General features: G+C 41.6%; 1 protein-coding gene across 3 annotated transcripts in view; it reads right to left on the bottom strand.

Moving 5' to 3' along the window:
• The window catches only part of ENAH (ENAH actin regulator), a 103,770-nt gene that overhangs the window by 33,555 nt on the left and 51,585 nt on the right, over positions 1-18,630 (bottom strand). For all 3 annotated transcript variants that reach the window (XM_070734338.1, XM_070734337.1, XM_070734339.1), the window contains exons 3-4: positions 10,909-11,086; positions 8,339-8,423 (exon numbers count right to left, since the gene is read on the bottom strand). In XM_070734338.1, the coding sequence (XP_070590439.1) occupies positions 8,339-8,423; positions 10,909-11,086 (263 nt within the window). The remainder of the gene's footprint in view (positions 1-8,338; positions 8,424-10,908; positions 11,087-18,630) is intronic.

Here is an 18,630-nt window from a genome sequence, read left to right as displayed (position 1 = left end):
ATTTCACTGATGCTCCCTTCGCTGGGAAACCCCACCTCCGGACGTCCGTTGTCAGCGAAGCGCTCGTTTTTGTGATGCTGGGATTCTCCTGCAGCATCGCAAAAACACAGACATCCAGAGGTGGGGTTTGTTATGGAGGGGAATCTCAGGGTAATCCCAGCAGCGCAAAAACGGGCGCTTTAGCTGGCAAAAGCTGTTTCGTCTTACAAACTTTTCACCTTAAGAACCTCATCCTGGAACCAATTAAGTTTGTAAGATAAGGTATCACTGTACTTGTAAATCTTTCAGATTAGAGAGCACATTTAAAGGATTTCAGTCATATCTTTAACTCTGCTAAATGTAGGGGGAGAAAAGATTCTCCTATTTTGTTAACAGTACGGTGGTACCTCTATCTAAGAATGCCTCTACTTAAGAACTTTTCTAGATAAGAACCGGGTGTTCAAGATTTTTTTGCCTCTTCTCAAGAACCATTTTCTACTTAAGAACCAGAGCCCAGGAACATTTCCCAGGAAATTTGACAGTGGCACGAAGGCCCAGCCAGTTTCCTGCCATTCCCCCTTTAATCCCAGCCATTTTGGGCTTTTCTGGACTGTCAGAGGAGCCTTTCGGTGGCGCTTAAGGAAGCTTTGGCAGTCCAGAGCGAACGAAGCATTTTCCTTTCTCTGGGCGCTTCGAGTGGGAATAAACTTTTGCCAGCACCCAGAGAAAAGAAGCGCTCCCTTCACTCTGGGCAGCTCACAGCGAATGGAGCGTTTTCCTTTCTCTGGGCACTGGGAGAGGGGATAAACCACTTCGCTGTGGTGACTCCCTCATGATGCCTCCCACACACTCAGAGCGAGGTTGCCTCCCGGAGCATCTGGGCGTGGAAAGGCAAAAAGGGGCTCTTCACCCTGGCTGGATCAACTTGGCTTCAGCCAAACCGAGGAGTCACCACAGTGAAGGAAAGGCACCGGGTACAAAGCGAGCGAGTGGTGAGCCCTTCAGCATAGAAAGGAAGAGAAAGCAGGTAGCAGCAGCAGCTGTCTTTTGGTCAAAGTAACAGGAGGTTCTCCCCATCACCTGCCTGGGTTCCTCTCTCTGGTGCTGTGTATGGGAGGCAGCCTCGTGCCGGGTGTATGGGAGGTGCGTGCTCCTCCTCGCCGCCTTAGAGTCCCTCTTCCCCCCCCCCAAGCCTTAAAAGTTTGGGATTTTTTTGATTCCCCTCAGCTCACCTTCTTCGTTCGGCAGCAACTGTCCTCCTCCTCTTCTTCCTCCTCCTCCTCCTCCCACCCAAATTCCGAGCTTTTATTTCTTTCCTATTTGGGTTTGCACTCATTATTTGCTTTTACATTGATTCCTATGGAAAAAATTGCTTCTACTTACAAACTTTTCTACTTAAGAACCTGGTCATGGAATGAATTAAGTTCTTAAGTAGAGGTACCACTGTATACTGAAATTTTGGATAAAGGGGTTCTGCTTTTATGTTATTTATATATTTAGTGGTCATTCTAAAAAAGGAAAAAGGATCCTTTGAATTGTTCAAGTTATAATTTGATACTGTTGTTAAATTTTAACATTTTGACAAATGTTACAGAAGTTACAGCCTTCAAAAATTCATCCAGCACAATCTGGTTTAATGAAAGCCTCTGATAACATTATATTACTGGTAACAAAGCATTGTATTCCGAAAATAATGAAATATCCTATTGGCCCTGAAAGACTTTCATACGTTATTCTGCCAACGAGCAATTGTTTTTGATGCAGATTCAGAGATAATAAACATCAAAGATTTACCTGTCTTTAAATTTAATAATACATACATACATCACTTATCACTGGGATTCCCTGTAGATAGATAACTTTATTTTAATCTATCGTTAGTTTCAAATAGAAACAAGATCTAGCTATAGAGAAATAACATATGAGTATAAATAAATAAAATAATTTAAATAAAATAATTCAGCATTATACTCTTATTAAAGGAGAGCCAATTTGATGTAATGGTTAAGGCAGTCCCTCAACAGCAAAATGTTATTATAAATAAAGTTAAATTTTGTGATTTATACACAACTATATCCAAATATTTCACACTTAACAAAATGCCAACATGGTTAAGTAGAACATCACTCAGATATTTTTTTCTTAAAGTAATAAGCTTTGTTTATTTTCAGTGAACAATAATATTAATTCAGTTAAACTGACTATTTAGATGGATGGTTTAATACTAATTCAACTTTCTTCAAAATACAATTGATTACTTACAGCAGAAGCCAATCAACATTTGGTCCATTGTGTTTCTGAATGTTAAAGAGATGCCTATACACTTTCATATTCTGTAGTCTATATAGTTATGTTTTTACTGTTCCCCTCTTTATATGTACTAGCATATTGTAATAAGTTTATTTTAAGGCACTAGCTAAACAAGCTATCAGCTGATACAGCAATGGATTTACCTTTATGACTCTATACCACTTCTAACGATGATGCTATATTAACATCTTGAATCATTCAATGTAATAACATGAACTAATATTCTATTTAAAAACAAAAATTATGCCATCCATTCTAACAAATGTAAGTGAATACTAATAATTATATTCATACAGAATATATTGACCAATGTTTTTCAACCTTTTTTCACCCAGTTTTTCTTCTGTAACACCCCCTCCCCCAAATTCATGTATCTTTATTGGGAAAAAGAATATACACACTGTTTGTAATGAATAGACTTTATTTTAATTAATAATAATTTTAATAATTTGACCCTTGTAGTTAGTGAATAGATGCAAAGTTTTTTGTTTTATTTTTTGGTAATTTCCATTGCATTAAGTGATAAGAGAAGTTCCCCTCTATTCATTACATCCAGGTAATTGTGCATTTGTATTAACAAATAAATGATGTAATTGAAATCTGATTCTTTCAAATACAAGTAGTCTTCAGTTTATAATTGCAACTGTCACGGGAATTGCTGTTGCTAAGGGATGGGGTTGTGAAATGTGATATCATATAACAATGGCAAACCAGTCCCATTGTTATTCCAACCTAAGATGCACAGGTTGTTAGGTGTGAAGTAGTAGGAGTCCTAGGTAAAGAACACATGGATACATAATGGGATAGGGAAGCCCTGACATAGTCTCAAAATCTTGGAGACAGGTGTTCTGCACAAGCTCAAGAAGGCTGAAGGAGAAAAGTACTGGGTAGAGGAACATGTGAATATCAGGCAGCTCAGAAAGGAGGGCACAGAGAGGGCATGGGGGTGAGATCTAAGAAAACTCACTGGAGACAACGTTCCATGGGACAATTCAACATTGTATTAATAGTTTCATTGAGGTACTTTTATTATTGATAATATTTCTGTCAAAATTATTGTAACTCTTGCATTTTCTGGATTGACTTTCTTTATTTTATTATTATTGGCCATGGTTCCATCAAAATTAATTTGTTGAATTGTTCCATGCTGAGTTATTCCATTTCAGGGGAATATGAGCACTAGGGGGATGGAGAAAGAGAGTTTGAATGCATACAAATGCAGGGAGGCCCAGGGCATGTGCAAGCACTAAAAAGACAGAGAAAGAGGGGAGGGGCTATGTGCGAGCACAAGAAAGAGAGCACTTGTGGTTGGGTGCATGTGAAGGAAGGTACTGTACAGGAAAGAGGGCCAAGGAGCAAGTGTGAGCAAAAGGGAAAGGGGAATATGAGATACAAGTGAAGAAAGTTGGGGTGTGTGGGAAGGGAGAAATTTATCCAAGTAACTTACAAGCTTCCCTCCCAGCTTCCCCATTGTGTTTGCTTGTGGAAAGCAAGAAGGGAAGGTTGCAAATGATGACCTGGTGATGGTAGGATGCTGCAATCAGTTTTCCTTAGAAGCTTGTTGCCAAGCACCCATGTATTGTTCACATGATGTGGAGGCACTGTAATGGCTGGAACTTCTAGAAGTAATGGTAAGTTCTTTCATTTAGCATATTGTAATTTCAAACTATCAATGAACAAACAGATCATAACTTGAAGACCACCTATACGATGTGGGAATTTTTTTTTTAAAAAAACTTCCCCTTTACCCAAAGCTGGGGAAACCCAATAAATGTTTGTCTTGGACATCTTTATCACTGTGTAGTTTTGTGTGTGTTTGTCTGCTTTAGCTGAATCTTTCTAGAAAACCAGGCAGAAAGCAAAGTCAAACCCAGGAGCATACAGTAGATAACACCATAAAGGGAGTTTTCATGTTACAACCATTCATTCCGCAACTGTTTTAAAGCTATTTAGAAGTTGAACAAAGGTGCATATAACTAGTCCTCAAAGTTCTGGCTGTTGCAGTACTCCTGCAGTTATGTGAATAAAATTTGTGTGCTTGGTGATCAGCTTGCATTAACAAAAGGTTGTAGCATCCCATGCTCATATGATCACCATTTGCAACCTTCCTGCCAGATTCCCCCAAGCAAGTCAAAAGTAGGCCAGCAGGGATGATCATAGGTCTGTTGGATAAGTCTCCTTTTTTCCTTTCTTTGCTCAAATACACCATGCCTGCCTTTCCCCTATTCAGACTATATAACCTCCTCCATGCTGATGAAACAGCCAAGGAAGAGGTGAAATAAACAATGATAGGCTGGGCCAAGAATTTTGGCTACGCCATAAATCTAGCAGAATAGGGAAGAATCTGGAATACAAACTACGAACTAACATTGGCTATACCATATAAGGAAAACATGTACAAAAATGTTCTATCATTGGCATCTCCCCCCAGCTTGACTAAATAAAAATGTACCCAGACATATCACCAATCTGCTGGAAATGCAAGAAGGAAATAGGGACATACAGTATTACCATCTATGGTTGACCTGCCCAGTTGCGAAGAATTTTTGGAAAAAAGTTAAAAAATGTTTGGAGCAAGTTATTTCATAAACAATTAAACTAAAATCAGAGTTATTCCTATTAGGCATTGCTAGACAAAAATTTGCTAAAAAAAGATATATATCTGATTCTCCACATCTCAACAGCTGCCAGATTGCTATATGCGCAAACTTGGGAAAAACAAACAATTCCTTCAATTTTATCTTTAATAATTAAAATTATGGAATGCACAGAAATGACCAAAATGACTCTCGAATTGCAGGAAAAGGACGAATCTGATTTTTATAGCGCCTGGGAAAATTGGTACAAATGGTTGGATCAGAAAAAATATCTACAAAGCTTAAAAGACGCAAAACAAACAGCACCCAGCGCAGAAGATATATGAAACAAATAGACTATGCCACTAACCACTAACCGATAGAAATAAAACTTATTTCAAACATGACCTATACAGAAACTAACAAATACCATATTAATAACCAGTAGATCACATGACAACATATATCACCTCTGCAATATATATTTATATGTACAGTGTTCCCTCGCTTTTCGCGGGGGATGCGTTCCGAGACCACTCGCCAAAGTTGAATTTCCGCGAAGTAGAGATGCGGAAGTAAATACACTATTTTTGGCTATGAACAGTATCACAAATCTTCCCTTAACACTTTAAACCCCTAAATTGCCATTTTCCATTCCCTTAGCAACCATTCAGATTATTATACACCATGTTTATTTATTAAAGTTTATTAAAAAAATATTTATTAAAGGCAGACGAAAGTTTGGTGATGACATATGACGTCATCGGGTGGGAAAAACTGTGGTATAGGGAAAAAACCAGCGAAGTATTTTTTAATTAATATTTTTGAAAAACCGTGGTAGACTTTTTGCGAAGTTTGAACCTGTGAAAATTGAGGGAACACTGTATATATTACTCTAAATAATATATCTTACTGCACAATAACTGTGTATTTGCAAATTAAGAATTCACTAATCACATAAATACACTTAGAAACAGTTCGCTTAAATAAGTGAGCCAACGGAAATAGTTGACCAATAGTATTTCTTTCTTTTTCTTTCCTCTTCTTTAACCTTTCCCTTTTTCTTTTTTTCCTTTCTCTTTTTTTTCTTCATCATGCATAAATTTAGTCTAGTCTAGAATGCATATAGAAAAAAGAATGGTAAACTGCTGAAATGTAAGCCTGAACTTCAACCAATGTTATAAGCATGTTTGTTAATTTTGTTTATTTTAATTGTTTAAATAAAGTCTATTTTTAAAACCTTAAAAAGAAAAGATCCATTATGGATAGGAGGAAACAGGTGTCCTCAGGCCATCATGAGGTTGGTTGTACACAGGTGAAGATGCCTTTGGTTATTATGACCTGCATAGAATCTGGAAATGCCAGATGCAGGCCAGCAGCCATATGTGTGAAGTTGTTGAAGGAGCTGCATGATTAAAGACTTGTCCCCAGAGATCAGCATCTGAATTAAATATATTGTCCAGTGTAGAGACACAGATGTCGGAAGCCCTGGTGTGAAGAGCCTCCTGATGGGTCAGTCGGAACGGCAGCAGTTTCTGAAGTGTGAGCCTACTTGGTCTGATGAGTGGGGGCTGCCTTATCACAGTTTACTCAGAGTCTTATGGCAATGAGACTCATCTCTACTGGATGCCTTAGACCCTTGAGATGCCATGGCTTCCTGAGAGGAATAGGGGGAGGTCTTTCTGGACCTTCCTTCTTTCCTGCCACTCTTGTCTGCAGAGCTAGAAGCAGACCTGGAGAACTTAGAGGCTTTGGATGCCATAGGCACACGTTAACACTAGCCTCAATGAAAAGCGAAGGCTAAGGTGGAGCTGCTGTGACTGAGGAATGTAGGCTCAAAGCTGGAGCACAGGCTCTGCCAGTAATAACCCTCAGAACTGGTCAAAAGGAACCTCTGCTGTGCCCTTGTGTGGCATGACCAGGAATGATAAGGCACTCAGAAGTTGAGAACTCCTCAGGTGTGCCTAAATTCGGGCAGGGCAATCCGGAATGATAGCAATGTCCCAGATGAAAGTTATTTAAGAAAAAATCTGGCCGCTTCAGGAGCGAGTTCAAAATGGCAGCTGGATGGCCGTTCGGCAGCATGGGAAAGCGGATCAGCAGTAATTAGTGGCTTTAAATAATGTTTTCTGGTGTTGCTGATGGGACTACCCTAGAGATCTTCTGTGCTTGTCCCAAGCTATGCTGGTAAGAGCCAATCACAATAGTGAAAAATTTTCCTGTCAGGCTGAAGAGCCACGCCTGACAGGCTCATGCAGCTTGAGCCAAAACTCATCTGTAGATGCTGGCCAGCAACTACAACGATGGTCAGGAGTCAGCTGGCAGAAACAACTCACATTTAGCTAGAAAAAACAGCAGATGAATGTATTATCCAGGAATTATAAAATAGTCACAAAGGAGCAAAAGAAGGCATGTCTGTCCTTGATGAGTCATAAAGCTGCCTAAGATAGCAACAAGTATGGGACCTAAATAACTTTGACAGATTCAGTCCAATCAGACAGTAGATGGAGTTAACCCATTCCTGGATAGTATCTCCACCTCTATGGAGAATATAGCAATTTTTGGTCTCCTAAAACCTCACCCTGCGTGTCCCATGTTTGCCAAAAACAGGCCCGTTTTTTGTCTCCCAAACCTCCCCTGCATCATGTTTTTTCCCTCCCCAACCCTCAGGAGCATTCTGCAGATCTTCCAAAGCCTCTGTGCATTTCATTTTTGCAAAAATGGGACATGCAGAGTTAGGTTTGGGAGGCCTGCAGAGTGCTCCTGGGGCACCAGGGAGGGCAAAAACTTCTATTTTCTCATTTACCTCTTCAAAATCTTGGTGCATCTTATACTTCGGTGTGTCCAAAAAATATTGTATATGCACTTTCTGTGGTATCAACATTTCTCTTAAGACTATAGTTGCACTTCTCCTTTGTCGTTCTTTACTTCCAGTGATTCAAAATGTCTATTATTTTAATATGGATAACATCTTGATATATTACCAGTTCAGAATGAAGTGATGCCCTCATCATTGTATTGATTATTAGAGAGAAAGGCAATGATTTTGAATAATCTGCTGCTCTTACTAATTCCAAAGGAAAACTGCAACAGATTATTTGGACATACTGCAAAGAAAAGACAATGAGGAAATTATCTGCCACCTCTCTTCCAGATGGAACTTCAAGATTGACAGAAGACAAAGGATCATTACTATTGTCATACTGGGGCTGTAACACCACTGCAGATTCACTGAATTTCACATAGAATTTCACACAATTTTTATCTAAAAATACTTGTGAAGAGGAGAGATATTTTCAGAAACTTTTGCTTTATTATTAAATTATTTACTTTTTTCATATATGACCATTATATGTCCAATCAGAGAAGGTGATGACAAACGTTTCTGGAGAATAACAAAAATTTTAATAAAAACTGGTAACTATCACCATAATTATTATAATAGTTGTATCCTTTTAAAAAACTGAACTAACCTTCTCTGGCTTTCCAAATCTTCTTGTGCTGGGCCATTTTGCACTTGTGGGGGAATTTGTGCATTTTGTCGAGGCAACGTTGGACCTGAGGAAAATTAAGTTATATTTTATATAACAATACATTACAATATCATTTGTAAAGATATATTTTTTGAGAAAAAAAGTTCCATCAGGTGTTGACCTTCCACTAATGTGTTATTTCTGATAATTTTAAATAAAACAATATTTACCTCCTCAAATTTACTATCAAGCAAAGTTTGAAGTTAAGTATTCACCTAAATAAAATGCTGATAGAGCGGAGAAGGAGATCTGATTGCCAGAAGAATCAGTAACAATTTTTAACGGCAGGTAAGGATACATTGCTTTTATTAGTATCACAAAACTGAATAAAAGCCTGCACTCCTCCCCTTTATTAAAGGATGAACTCCATGCTCTAAGTTTCATTCAAGAAAAAATACCACAGTAAGCCTATCTTACAGATACACACAGATTTACATTTTAAGTTATATATATCTCAAATGGTCAAATTTGTTCACCATTGTTTAAGAATCTAATTGGATGATATGGAAAATGGAATAACATATTTCATGTAATTGGTTTGAAATAAGCAAATAATAATGCATGTTGCAACCATGTTATAGTCAAGATGGAAACTAAACAAAAATTGCTTCCAGAAATGCTAATTATTCAGAATTTCCTAGAATAGCATAAAAAATAGTTTAGATACCCTCACTGAAATAACTAATCTGATTCTAAAGGATTACAGTGTTCCCTCGATTTTCGCGGGAGATGCGTTCCGAGACCGCCCGCGAAAGTCGAATTTCCGCGAAGTAGAGATGCGGAAGTAAATACACTATTTTCGGCTATGAACAGTATCACAAGCCTTCCCTTAATGCTTTAAACCCCTAAATTACAATTTCCCACTCCCTTAGCAACCATTTAGATTATTACTCACCATGTTTATTTACTAAAGTTTATTTAAAATATGTTTTTTAAAGGCAGACGAAAGTTTGGCAACGACATATGATGTCATCGGGTGGGAAAAACCGTGGTATAGGGGGGAAAACCACAAAGTATTTTTTAATTAATATTTTTGAAAAACCGTGGTATAGACATTTCGCGAAATTCGAACCCGTGAAAATCGAGGGAACACCGTATACTTAATTAAGAACATTGATCAATGTACCATTGATGCAGAGTTTCTATAATTTAACAGCCAGCCATGAAAGGGTTGAAAAACATTTTAATGCTATTTTAAGCAATGATTTCTACCACACAAGAAGCCTCTTTTTAAAAATCATGAAACCTTTCAAGGGCCAAATATTTTTCAACAAAGTATTCTTTGTTTCACAAGACAGTAATAAATTTACAAATTTAAGCATTTGAAATGTTGAATAAAACAGTTTATTTTTCTCCAAACAATGGAAACATCTCCTTACCTCATCCACTAGACTAGTAGGATTTTGATGGTTTTAAAATTGAAAGTTGCCCCATTCTCCAGTTCACAGGGACTTCAGTTGACATATAAGTTAGGGCAATTTGAGACACACATACACACCAACATTACTGAACTTCAAACCATCAGCAGCCGTAGCTGCTGCAGTGATATAAGAATTATAGGAATTATAGTGGTTCACTATGGTGATCTATTATCTCAGTCCCTTCCCAATTTTTCTGTAAATTTCAAAATGTTTGGTTAATGTGTAATATTGTTATTATCTTCTTCTTAGTTCACAGTTCTTTAAGAAGGAGATAACAAGCCAAAATCATCCCAACAGAAAAAAACTCTACTCCTGCTTCACTGACTTCCTGAAGAAAAAAAACAATAAGAAGCTGTAGCTGCAACTAAAGCAAGCTGAATCTATATCTAAGTTAAAAGTCCCAGTCTCCAAGGAACTTCAAAAAAGCCATTTTAACTCTAGATTTCTCTGAAGATACAGAGACCCCAGAGAATCCTTCTACTTTGGATGTGCTTGTAATTTTAAAACTGCTTTCTCATGATTTGAAGCAATTAAAAATTTATGTAGATGCTCTTAATATGTCTTTTGAGACATAGTTTCTTTCTCTTAGATAAGAATGTGCTAGAGCTTCAAGAAATAGAAACTGGTCCTCATGAATACTGATTAAATCAACCTGAATTTGCTGATAATACATCAAAATTTTTGATGTGCTGCAGAAAAGAAATAAACCTACCCAGAATGAATTATCCTATTTATTGGTTTCTGAAGCAAACCTAATGTACATTTTTAATGTTCTTTATGACATCAAATCAATCTTTAATATTTGTAGAATCATATTGGGCCATATCTGCATACATAATTATATTTTTCTAATTGTATCCAATAAAAAAAGTGTGAAAAGGAGAAAGTAATAATGGTGAAATTGTTGGGTTTATTATTTTCCTTATGGAATTGCATACAGAACATGGTACAGGGAACATTTCATTTTGAAAATGTATATTTTCAGGTTCAGGTATAAATCACTATCAGAAAGTTAAACAGTTTACAATATAGATATGGGATACACAAACAGAAATTAATATAGAAATGATATAGAAATAGTAACCTTACCGGAGTCTAGTGAATTTAACACTTCTAAGGCATGCATCATGGCACTTGCAAAAACATTGGCATCTTCTTTGCTGCCAAAGTTGAGACCATATACTTGTCTAGCATCCCGCCACTGATGGAAAGTCTGTGTTGCTTGATTGTATTTTAATCCTTTTGGAATGGCACAATTGATTACCACCTAAAGAAATGGAAAAGTTATGCCCTAATTGGGTGTATTGTGATGGATTTAGTTTTATAGTTAAAAACTCTAAAATAACACAATGATACTTTCAAATAATTGTTAAACTTCAATATTTATAATTACAAACAGGATGGGATAAATCATAAAAGACAAAGTCCATATGCTGAAGATAATAGAAAAAGTCTGGATCTGCATAAGATGCTGAAAGGATCCTAAGCATATATTTTCTTTGGATTTATTCATGGTTTATTGATGGTCCCAGGCCATTTATATCTGATTTCTAGAAGCATGCAACACTAATAACATATAAAAGCATACTTTTAACAACAACAAAAATTGAGTTACATTCCAATGTATAAAAATGCTTGTATGTAACCTTTTATGTCAAAAGTAAGCTGTGTATATGTTACCTGTGATTTTTCAGGATATTATCTGTACATTTATGCTCTGCCTGCTCATTAGTACAGTTTTCATTTCCCACATCCATTTCCCTTACACAGGTCAGAAAAAAAGATTATTTGGAGATTGAGAGGCTGCATCAATAAATGGACAGCACTAAAAATTATAAATAAACAATCTAATAGTTTTTCTTCATGATTGTATCATATAGAGATGTAACATTAAACAACTTTTACACACGTATAAAGATAATAATAAAAAACATAATAACAAAAGCATTGTCTAAAAGGGTTTTCTCACATACCGGAAGCATACATGACCTGCTCAACTTCAGAACTGTCATTTCTTAAAGAAATGGGTAAGGGATGCAGGTGGAGTTTAGGTAAAAGTAATGTTAGCTGTGCCCATTACACAGATCAATTGGATTAGTCACCTATCTATTATTATTATTATCATCATCATCATCATCATCATCAACAACAACATCATTCATTCATTAAATAGGCGTTGATCACTTACCTGAACGCCTCTTCTCGTACGCTGAGCGGGTACAGCAGTCACTTGGGTTGCTCGCTGTCCAATCCGCAGAGGACCGAGCCCAGTCTTTAAAAAGCCTGCTGGATCCACCCCTTCCCCAGAATTCACGAATCCGTAGACTTAGGCTCAAGTGTGGTGGCTCAAATAATGCTCAACTCTCATGATAGGAAAAAATACAGTTTAAAGGATATAACCACAGTTAGAATAGAAAAAGGGAGGGAAGTGACTGCTGTACCCGCTCAGCGTACGAGAAGAGGTGTTCAGGTAAGCGATCAACGCCTATTCTCCATACTGAAGGAGCGAGTCCAGCAGTCACGTGGGACATACCCAATAGATGAGTCCCTAGGGAGGGATTAGTACGCTATCGTGAGAGGTAACGGAGTGGAGGACTCTTCTGCCGAAGGCAGCATCAGCTGAAGCGTAAGAGTCAATTTTGTAATGCCTTATGAAAGAGTATAGAGAGGCCCAAGTGGCTGCTTTGCAGACTTCTTCCAATGCAGCTTGAGTTGCCCATGCGGAAGATGTGGCTGCACTTCTTGTGGAGTGTGCTGTGATACCTCTGGGTATGCTGAGGGAAGCTGACTCATAAGCCTTTGAGATAGTCCCTAGGATCCAACTGCCTATTATGGTTGAGGATACCTTGGATCCCAGGGATCTGGGATGGTAGGCCACGAATAGGGCTTCTGACCTCCGAATGGGTATCGTCTGTTGGATATAGATTCTCAGCGCTCTGGTGAGATCTAATGTGTGCCATCTGACCGCAAGATGATGGTTCTGACTGGAACAAAAGGAAGGCAACACCATGTCCTGGGATCTATGGAACACGGAACTGACCTTGGGTAGAAAGGTGGGGTCCAGGCGCACGACTACTTTGTCCGTATGGAACTGGCATAGACCCTGCCGAATGGATAGGGCTGCCAATTCTGAGATGCGTCGGGCAGATGTTATCGCTACCAGGAATGCTACCTTGTAAGATAGGTACCTGAAGGATGCTGACCTTAGGGGTTCGTAGGATGCCTGGGTGAGGGAGTGGAGAACACGCGGTAAGTCCCAGGACGGGTATCTATGGACCTTGGAAGGCCTGAGGTTCAAAACACCTCTTAGGAATTCTTGAATTTCCGGGAAAGAACGGAGTGGTTGTCTGCGAGGTCCTGCTAGGACCGAAGAAAAAGCAGCTAGATGACGTCGAATGGTGCTGGATGAGAGGCCTTGATGGAACCCTTTCATGAGGAAGGCTACGATCCTGAGAATGGGAATGCATAGGGGGGACAGACCCTCCTGTGAGCACCATTGGTGAAACCTGGACCAGGTGTGGTCGTAAATCCTGTTGGTGGAAAGTCTTCTGGCTTTCAGGATTATTTCTATAGTGTCCGGCTCGTAGCCTCACAGATCTAGGTCGCGCCGGATAATGGCCAAGCGGTGAGGTGGAACCACTCCGGATCTGTATGAGAGGCCCCCTGTTGCAACATATCCTCCAAAATGGGGAGTCGCCAGGGATCCTGGACAGATAGATGTTGTAGGTCCACGAACCAGGGCCGGTGTGGCCCGTGAGGGGCTATCAGAATCACCTGGGCCTTCTCGAGGATGATCTTGTGGATCACGTCTGGGAAAATTGGAATTGGAGGGAAGGTGTAAAGCAGCCCTTGAGGCCAAGGAATTCTGAGTGCATTTGTCGCCTCCGCTCCCAGAGATGGAAACCTGGAGTAGAATCGAGGGAGTTCAGTGTTGGTTGTGGTCACAAATAGGTCTAGCGATGTGTGACCGAATCTGAGGCAGGTTTGCTGGAACAGAGCCAGATGAAGGCTCCACTCTCATGGATCCAGGGTTGACTGGGAAAGCCAATCCGCCTGCACATTGAGAACTCCCGGTATGTGGTTGGCCCATAAGGACTGTAGATGTCTCTCTGCCCAGAGACCCAGTTTCAGGGCTTCTCTCATCAGGGCCTTGGACCTGGAGCCCCCTTGTCTGCAAATATGACTCTTTGTAGCAATATTGTCTGTGAGAATCAGGACATGTTGATTGATGATGTGTGGTTTGAATTGTTTGAGGGCCAATGTCAATGCTCTCAATTCCAGCCAGTTGATAGATCTGGAAGCCTCCTCCGCTGACCACATGCCCTGGGCTATCAAGCCCTGAGCATGGGCTCCCCAGCCCATTAAGCTGGCATCTGTGGTAATGGTGAATTGATCTGGACACCTGAAGGGGGATCCCTTGTCCAGAGCAGGGGAGGTCCACCAAGGGATCTTAAGACTGTGGTCGGAACGGCGATGAGGCGTGCCGAGTTGCTGTTCCCCAATCTCTGGAACGGTAACAGAAGCCATTGGAGATCCCTGGCGTGAAGACGAGCCCATGGGATGATACAATGCAGGACACCATCTTTCCCAGTAGGGAAGACAGGGTGACGATGGTAGTCCTTCTCTGAGATCTTATCTGGGAGATAAGCTCCTTAATACCGATCTTTCTCTCAGTAGAGAGAAAGACCTAAGAGAGATCTGAATTTATGATGGCCCCCAGATGTTGAATGGAAGTAGACGGATGGAGCTGACTTTTTTTTGAAGTTAATGGAAAAACCATGATCCTGTAGGATAGACATGGCAATATTGAGGTCTGAGCAGGTGTCCTCTTTAGAGGAACCGTGAATTAATATGTCATCCACATAGCATAAAATATGGATGGGCGTGGCTCGGATGTGAGCCGCCAGGGTGCCTAGGAGCTTAGTAAAGACTCGAGGCGCCGAGGAGAGCCCAAAGGACATGGCCCTATATTGATAGTGTTTGCCCTGGAAGGTGAAATGTAGGAATTGCCTGTGACCCTTAGCAATAGGGATGTGGAGATAGGCTTCCGTCAGATCCAAGGAGACCATAAAGTCCCCTGGATGGATAGAGGCTAGGATGGATGACAAAGAATGCATCTTAAATTTCCTATATTTAATGAATTGGTTTAATCTTTTAAGGTCTAAAATGGCTCTCCATCCTCCAGATGTCTTAGGGACCATGAAGAGGATGGAGTAGAATCCCAGACCTCTTTGGGAAGAGGGAACTGGTTGGATAGCCCTGATAGACAACAGATGTTGAATAGCTTCCTCCATTCGGAGACAAGATGGAGAAGACCTGGGGGATGGACATGAAATGAAACGTTTGGGAGGTATGGAAATAAACTCCAACTGGAGACCCCATTCCACAGTAGAAATAACCCAGGGGTCCTTACAAGAACAGCGCCAGCTGGAGAAGAACCAAGCCAGGCGCCCCCCTATGGGAGTAGAATGGAGCTCACCATCTGGGCTTCCTGGAAGCTCTGGTCGAGGAAGAATCTCTTTGGAAACGGGATCCTCTACCCCTGGGGTTTCTGGCCGCTTGGGAGCGAAAACGAGGGGAATACTGACCTGAGTTTCTCTGGAAGGTGAACCCTTGGTCCTGTTGACGATTGGGACGTCGAAAGGGTTGAGTTTTGATGGCCTTCTTATTGGTGGGCCCCAAAACTTTCTTTTTGTCAGCGGTTTCAGTGAGGAGGGGGTCCAAGAGGTCGCCAAATAGGAGGTCGTGCTTCAAAGGACCCATGGCCAGCTGCCATTTTTGTCTCACTTCTGCCTGCCAAGGGCGAAGCCATAGAAATCTTCTGGCTGTCGTTGAGGCAGCTACTGACCTTGCTGCAAATCTTGAGGATTGCAAGGTAGCATCCGCTACATATTGAGCCGCTGCAAAAACTTTATTGAAATCCTGTTGGCCCCGTAGATCATCAAGGGGAATATGCTGCTGGAGCTGCTGAAGCCATAAGAGAATAGCTCTAGAGAAGAAAGATGCTGCTGCTGCACTTTTAATAGTCTAGGTATCTGCGAAGAAACATCTTTTGAGCATTTGGTCTAAGCGCTTGTCTTCGGGTTTTAACACCTCCTCTGCTTCACCAGGCATAGCAGCCGCAGAGTGTAGGGTCTCTACCGGTTCATCAGCTTTGGGACAGACAAGAAGATCCTCATAAGATGGAGAAAGCTTATATAACTTCTTGTCTTTGGTTGTGGGATTGAGGCCAAAGGCCGAGTGGTCCCACTGCTTGAGCAGAGCATCCTTGAACAATTTGGGCATGGGTATGACCTCACTGTCTTCCTGTTCCTCCATGAAGTATAGCAGATTTTTCTCCGGAGGATCTGTGAAAGGAGCAGACTGTTTATCTTGACCAGCCAAGCCTGTGGCCACTCTTGCCTTGAATAGAAGAGATTTGAAGAGTTGGGCTGGAAAAACTGCCGCAGGAATTGGAATCTTGATTTGTGATTCCTCATCCTCCGACAGGCATTGGAATGGGTCATCCCTGTCCTCTACGTCCATATCCTCATTCTCATCCAGAGAGGAATCCGAGTCTTCATGCACTGGAATTCTGTAGGATGAGAGAGAACTCACGGGCCAAGGGCACATGGAAGGGGACGAGAGTGAGAAGGCACATTGATAGCCGAGAGCTTGGCATCAATGGCTTTAGATAAGGCAGAAAACATGGATTGAAACTCTGGAGGCAGGTTAGTAATGGTAGCAGGTAGAGATGGAGATTCCCTGAAGGCCTGGGATGAATCTGGCTCGGAGGGATCTTCCATAATGTCTGGCTCCCCTGGACCTAAGCCCCATAAGTTAGGTTGGGGTCTGTTTAGGTTTGGCTCATCCACAGAAAGCACAGGGACCCCGGAGGGAGGCAGGTTAGAAGCCTCTGGGGGGTCAGAGCTAATGTGCACTTGGGCCTGCACCTTTAAACGCTTAGCCGATTTTTCATGTATTCTCTGCAGAGCTTGGTCCCTTCTCTTCTCAGCCTTGGTGGGTCTAGCCATTGTAGGGGCTCCTGAGGAAGAGGAGGAAGAGGCCTGGGGGATATTATCAATTTCATCGCCAGTAGGCCTAACCTCTCTAGGACCTTTAGATGTGCCTCTCTTGGGAAACGAAGTCATGGCCTGAACAAACTACAGGGACAAGACTTGAGCCAAAATTTGGTGTTTTGCGAGAGGAACGAGCCACCACGACTCCTGCTGTATCGCCGGACTGAGTGAATTCTGGGGAAGGGGCAGATCCAGCAGGCTTTTTAAAGACTAGGCTCGGTCCTCAATGGATTGGACAGCGAGCAACCCACATGACTGCTGGACCCGCTCTCTCAGTACTGACAATCATCTAGCACGCAAACCAACTAAAGTCCTTCAAAACATCCTAGGCAGTTCCATTAGAAAAAAACCAGAAGTCATCTAAAACATACAAGTGCAACTGTATGCAATCAGTTAAATCTCTATTGATATTAATGAAGACTGGAGAATGGGCAGGAATATACCGTGTTTCCACGAAAATAAGACTCTGTCTTATATTTTTTTTGAACCCTGAAATAAGCCCTTGGCCTTACTGCCATGCATTCAAAAGGCCAATTGGGCTTATTATCAGGGGATGTCTTATTTTTGGGAAATAGGCGTTGATTGCTTACCTGAACGCCTCTTCTCGTACGGTGAGCGGGTACAGCAGTCACATGGGTTGCTCATGTCCAATCCGGTGGAACTGAGCCTAGTATTAAAAAAGCTTGCCGGATCCGCCCCTTCCCCAGAATTCGCGAATCCATAGACTAGGCTCAGTTGTGAAGCTCTGTAGTGTTCAACTCTTATTGTTAGAGGAAAAAGGATTATAGAAAGGTGAAGAAGACACATACAAGGGCGGGAAGTGACTGCTGTACCCGCTCACCGTACGAGAAGAGGCGTTCAGGTAAGCAATCAACGCCTATTCTCCGTACTGAAGGAGCGGGTCCAGCAGTCACATGGGACATACCCAATAGATGGTCCCTAGGGTGGGATTAGATTGCTATCGTGTGAGATAACGGATTGGAGTACCCTTCTGCCGAAGGCAGCGTCCGCTGAAGCGTAAGAATCAATCTTGTAGTGCCTGATGAAGGAATTTGGCGAGGCCCAAGTGGCTGCTTTGCAGACCTCCTCCAACGGGGCTTGAGTCGCCCAAGCGGCCGAGGTGGCTGCGCTCCTGGTGGAATGCGCTGTGATGTTCCTTGGAACTGAGAGGGAGGCCGACTCATAGGCCTTAGATATAGTCCCTCTGATCCAACGGCCTATTACTGTTGAAGACACTTTGGCCCCCATGACTCTGGGATGATAGGCTATGAAAAGTGCTTCTGACCTCCGAAAGGGTCCTGTGCGTTGGATATAGATTCTCAGCGCTCTGATGAGATCCAGGGTGTGCCATCTAATTGCCAAGGGATGGTCTCGTTGGAGGCAGAAGGAAGGTAGGACAATATCCTGAGATCTGTGGAACATGGAACTGACCTTGGGTAAGAAGGTGGGGTCCAGTCGCAAGACTACCTTGTCCTGATGGAATTGACAAAGGTCCTGCCTGATTGAGAGGGCAGCCAGCTCCGAAATGCGTCGGGCAGAGGTAATAGCCACCAGGAATGCTACCTTAAAGGATAGGTACCTGAGGGACGCCGATTTTAGGGGTTCGTATGGTGCCTGCGTGAGGGAATGGAGAACCCGTGGCAAATCCCAGGATGGGTACCTGTGGACCTTGGAAGGTCTGAGGTTGGCTATGCCCTTGAGGAATTCCTGAACTTCAGGGAAGGATCGGAGAGGCTGTCTGCGGGGACCCCCT

The sequence above is a fragment of the Erythrolamprus reginae genome, chromosome 1 (assembly GCF_031021105.1).
Source record: "Erythrolamprus reginae isolate rEryReg1 chromosome 1, rEryReg1.hap1, whole genome shotgun sequence".
NCBI classification, from domain to species: domain Eukaryota; kingdom Metazoa; phylum Chordata; class Lepidosauria; order Squamata; family Dipsadidae; genus Erythrolamprus; species Erythrolamprus reginae.
The sequence above is the reverse complement of the archived record's forward strand: the minus strand, read 5'-3'. Positions and strand labels throughout refer to the sequence as shown.